This window comes from Dipteris shenzhenensis, chromosome 33 (assembly GCF_047967505.1).
Source record: "Dipteris shenzhenensis isolate YYH24624 ecotype China chromosome 33, Dip_SZ_1.0, whole genome shotgun sequence".
NCBI lineage: Eukaryota > Viridiplantae > Streptophyta > Polypodiopsida > Gleicheniales > Dipteridaceae > Dipteris > Dipteris shenzhenensis.
This window is the reverse complement of record NC_141628.1, coordinates 8,899,546-8,905,197: the sequence shown is the minus strand read 5'-3', so window position 1 is coordinate 8,905,197 and position 5,652 is coordinate 8,899,546. Positions and strand designations below refer to the sequence as shown.

General features: G+C 40.4%; 1 protein-coding gene across 1 annotated transcript; it reads left to right on the top strand.

Annotated features, from left to right (window-relative positions):
• Positions 1-3,173: 3,173 nt before the first annotated feature.
• LOC147879635 (dirigent protein 19-like) lies at positions 3,174-3,614 on the top strand. The gene has a single exon (XM_087371413.1). The coding sequence runs from the start codon at positions 3,174-3,176 to the stop codon at positions 3,612-3,614; it is 441 nt and encodes a 146-aa protein (XP_087227539.1).
• The last annotated feature ends 2,038 nt before the right edge of the window (positions 3,615-5,652 follow it).

Sequence of the window (5,652 nt, the reverse complement as noted above, 5' to 3'; positions counted from 1 at the left end):
GCAACTAAGCTGCCTCACATGCAGCCATTGCTGCACCCTTGTACTCAGCCTTTGTGCTTGACAAGGCAACTGTAGGCTCTTTCTTGCTGCTCCAAGTGACTGTAGCACTCCCAAAAGAGAACACATATCCACTGGTAGATCATCTATTAGAAATACTACTAGCCCAATCAGCATTTAGTGTATCCATGCAATTGTATCTGAACCCCAGTCTCGTAAAATAGTCCATACTGCAATGTGGACTTCACATACCTCAGTATGCGTCTAGCCGCATCCAAATGCGATTTCCTTGGAGCTTGCATAAACTGACTTACCAACCCAATAGCATAGCTCAAATCTAGCCTGGTAATAGTCATATAAATCAAACTTCCTACTATGCGTCTGTACATAGTAGAGTCTTCCAGAAGCTCACCTGCATCTGCGCTCAACTTCACATTCTACTCCAAAGGAACTGAAATAGGCTTACAGCCTGTCATCCCATATTTGGATAGCATGTCCAATCCATACTGCCTCTGCAAGAGCCATATCCCACTTGTGGATCTAATCACCTCAATGCCCAAGAAGTAATGTAGCTCTCCCAAATCCTTCATCTCAAACTTCTGCTTCAATAGCATTTTCACATGAAGGATATCTTCATCACTATCACTTGTGATGATCAAATCATCAACATAAATGACAAGAAAACTAATACCTTTCTCTGTTTTTCTCACATAAAGTGAGAAATATGCCTTGGAAATCTGAAAGCCAATAGTGACAAGATACTGTCCTATCTTGTCAGAACATGCTCTGGGTGCTTGCTTCAATCCATACAAGGCTTTCTTCAACCTGCAAACAAACTCAGGATGAATAGCATGAACATAACCTAGTGGCTGCTCCATATAGACCTCTTCTTGCAAATCACCATGCAAGAAAGCATTGTTTACATCCATTTGATGTAAAGACCATCCCTTTGATGCAGCCATAGCAATGACTGCTCTTACGGTTGCCATCCTTGCAACTGGACTGAATGTTTCTTTATAATCAATGCCATATGTTGGTGCATACCCCTTGACAACTACTCTTGCCTTGTATGTGTTCACTGAACCATCTGCATTGTGCTTCACCTTATAAACCCACTTGTAGCCAATTGCATTCTTGTCTTTAGGCAAAGGCACTAATTCCCATGTAGCATTTGCTTCCAAGGCATCCATTTATTCATCCATGGCTTTCTCCCATTCTTCTTTTCCTGGCATGGCTTGCTCAAAAGAAGTGGGTTCTGGTTCATGTATCACTTTGGCCATATAGGCATAGTGAATGGCTATAAATCCATCATATTTCAGCCTATCCATAGGATACCTAGCTCTGGTAGACCTGCACAAAATAGGCTCACTACTAGGTGCTCTCAAAACATCCCTTGTCTTCCTTACTCCAAGTGTAACAACAAAAGGAATACCCAACTCAAAATCAAGGCTCTCTGTTCTGAGCCACTGGATTCACCATCCACATAAGAGTGACCTGCATTCACATCAACCATGGGTTGATCTACTTTCTCTTTTCCCTTTCATGATACTTACATACCACTATCTACATTGCTTTGAGGAGATCCTCCTGCTGGCTGTCCATGGTAAAGTATGTGAACCACTACTAGAGAACACTATAGGTCCACTAATATTTTGTGATTACTGTTGTGAATTCTATGTAGCATTACCATTTTGCGCATCTACATCATCAATCACATTTATTGGTTTATACCAGCTGCTCATCTCATAAAAAACAACATCTTTGCTCACTGTAAACTTATGAGTAGAAGGGTTATAGCATCTATACCCTTTCTGCTGCAGAGAATAACCAATAAATCACTAAACTTTGGTTTTAAAGTTTAGCCAAAGAAATACCATTACTAGTGTATTCATAATTTGTGAACTTTTTTTAGTCCATTTTTGAATTTGGACTTTACACAAGTCCAACATTTTGAATATTGTGTTTGTATAGAAAGAATATTTCAATAGTGTGTCTTCAACATTGTGTTGCCATTGGATATTTGAATGCTAACAAAAGTTCCCTCTCTCTCTCTCTCTCTCTCTCTCTCTCTCTCTCTCTCTCTCTCTCCTTTTGGAAGGCCTAAAGGAGAGAGAGAGAGAGAGAGAGAGAGAGAGAGAGAGAGAGAGAGCTAGGGGGGGGGAGATCGGCTACATTTAGGCCTTTTGGAAGGCCTAAAGGAGAGAGAGAGAGAGAGAGAGCTAGGGGGGGGGGAGATCGGCTACATTTACAAATCTCAACATTTTTATGCTTTTAACCTAATTCTTTAATGGAATTCTAGTGAAGTTCTAGTAGTCCCCTTACTTCAAAAAAATATTTTTATATCAAATGCTAATTGGCTACATTTCCAAATCTCAACATTTTTATGCTTTTTAACCTAATTTGTTAATGAAATGCTAGTGAAGCTCTAGCAGTTCCCTTACTTTGGAAAAATATTATTATACCAAATGCATCTCTCTCTCTCTCTCTCTCTCTCTCTCTCTCTCTCTCTCTCTCTCTCTCTCTCTCTCTCTCTCATGCACATGCGCGCACACACACGTGCACGTGCACGCACATACACACAATGGGGAGGGGTATGCAATGCTATGGAGAATGTTTTTCAAATATGCTAAGGCTTAAGAGAGATCCAATTTGAAAATTCCCTTAAAAGCATTGAGAATTACAAATAAAACTTAAAATGTTATTCCGAGGATCCCAATTTCTTTGACTTAAGACCTGACTAAGGTGGGCTAACTCGTCGTAGATGGCTTAGGCTACTTGCAATATTATAAAGAAAGGTGGAATTTGAGTCAAATTTTCCTTATTTTAGTGAGTGCAAAAGACACTCAAGGGCAAGCACTAGTGCTCACAAGGTATCTGTTGTTGTATGGGTGTAAGCACAAGGTATTTGTTGTATGGGTGTAAGCACAAACAAATATATTGGGAATGGGGGCGATCGAAGATGTAAGGTCAATGGAGATGCGAGGAGGAGGAGATAAACATATTCATATTCAAGTATGTCACCATAACGTGTTAAGTTGTCAATGGAAGTGCGAGACAAAGAGAATGATATTAAAGTATGTGTGTAGTTTTTAAATATTATGGACGACTCTCTATATGGTCTATGGGAGGAAGGAAGACGAAGCGAAAGCAAGCTTTCAATAACACAGCCCACCACCATGGAAAAGGCTACTACAGGCACAAACACCTTCTTCTTGGCCTTCTTAGCTCTCTCGCTAGCTCTCATATTGTCATCCACCACCATACCTGGAGCCTGTGAAAACCACCCCCATGGGCAATGGGGCTCTACTCGCCGTGATTCCTTCAGAGTTTACTGGCAGGACGATGTCAACTTCACCGATTTCCTTATCGTCCCTGGCATCCCTAGTCTTGGCTCTAGCACCATCACCCCTGTCTCTGGTCAATTTGGCGCCACGCTTTGCTTCAATGATCCTCTCACAGATGACCCTCAGCCCACCTCGAAGCAGGTCGGTTCTGCCGTCGGCCTCTTTACCATCGTTGGCTTCGATGGCTACGCAGTTTTCTATTCATTTACCTTCAACTTGAATACCACACGCTACAACGGCACACTGAGCCAAGACCACAATGTCTTTAATTAATTTCATGAAATAATTAATTTCAAGTGTCAAGACCAGGTCCACCGAAGGCACCACTTGGCTTGGCTCATGATAAGTTCACTCAACGATTCAGGTAGATGAGTGGCCCTGTGATGTTGACCAATAGGAAGAGCATTTGCACAAAAAATCCCTCCTCCTCCCTCGATCTCTTCCCCCCTCCCCAATGCGCTCTCTCTCTCTCCCTTAAGAAATAGAATAGAAAAAATATAGATGGTCACCAAATCATTTGAGGTATTCTCGAGCCTTCGAAAAGGGATCTCCTTCAAGCCTGCACTTGACAAACATATATGTCCTTGATGGGATTGCCAAATGTCTATATTTCAAAACTTGGTCTTGTAGAGGTTTTGTCACTTTTATTGATGATTTTTCTGGATTCAAAGCCACTTTACTTGCTTGCCATCTTTAGCACTTATGTTGTTAACTTGCAAGCAATCGACAAAAGCTTTATGATTTGCTATGACACGTTCCTAGCACATCTGGGAAATCGCAAAGACATGGCGTGCATCCTCCATGCTCCCACACTTTCCATACTTGTGTAGCGAAATGTTTCCAACAAATACATTTGACTCACATCCATGATTCACTATATGGGAGTGGTTAGCTATTCCTTTCTCTAGGCATCTTGTTTTCATATAGCTTCTAGCCCCATCTGGCTTTTATTTGAAAGTAAGGATCCATCCCTTGTGGCCATTTGGGTAGAAACTAGGGAGCAAGCCTAGGCCCCCGGACATTTTATGGCTACAGCCTCATTCTGACACTTGTTGAAGTATTTCTGGAGTGGCATATTAAGAGGGTCCTCTCTCTCTCTCTCTCTCTCTCTCTCTCTCTCATTTTTATTTGAAAGTAAGAATATGTCCCTTGTGACTATTTGGGTAGAAACTAGGGAGCAAGACTAGGCTCCCTGACATTTTATGGCTACTACCTCATTCTTACACTTCTTGAACTATTTGTGGAGTGGCATATTAAGAGGGTCCTCATTCACTATTTTTCTTTGACCAATGTTGTGATTTGCTTTAATAAATTAATCTTTTTAGTATTTCTCTTCTTTTGTTGAACACCAAAACACTGTGTACCAACAATAGTTCCTTGTGACCTACTAGTTGGCTACCTTTGTCCTTCATGCATGTCATACTATATCTTTGGACATAGCCGATCAAATCTTTCTTGCACCCCTCCTTTAGAATCGCAGTTCTTTCCTCAATCTCAATACTTAAGTCTATCTAGTGTATGACTATCCTCGTTATATGTGGCTCTCCATAGTTTACGTGCATATTTTTACTATATGACTTTTAACCTTTTTTTAACTTTCTATTGATGAATCTTTGTATAGGAGGTCAATAAAATACATATTTTTTAAACTTAGATAACCCATTAGCCGGCTTTCTATATGCATTACTACTATAAACTAATTGAGTGGAAATTGATTGTCCTCTTTAGTAAAAGATAGGCAGTCATGGTACTCGTCTATCCACTACTATGAGTTGATTGAGTGAAATTTGGTAGTTCTCTTAACAAAACATGAGTATGCATGATATTGATGTTGGTAGGGCTCTCCTAAGGCTTGGACATACTATCTCCATCTAATGAACAAATAAGATATAGCTTTATCTCGTCCTATGAAGGTCATGTTAGCCTTATGTGTAGTTTATTAGATGTAGTAGCTAACCTGGATTCGAAATCCTCTAGAACAAAGGACACTTACTTTTAATATATCCAAGTCTAGAATGTAATCAACTTAATAGGGATACAAATTGAATTAATGTTTTCTCAATGTGCCTAAGTGATACGTAGCCTTGGATAGCTCATGGATATCAAGCAAGAAGAGATGGTATACACTCCAAGATAACTTTTGCTCAAGGTGCTATATCAAGTTCAAGAGAAAGCTATTTCTGAAATAGGGTGGCAAACAAACCAATCTCTGAATCCCTCATAGAGCTTCTTGTTGAGATGGAGGATGCTAAGATGTTCTACTAGTGCATCCTTCTATTCCTTGAGGTGCCACGTGTGGGCCCATGTTAAC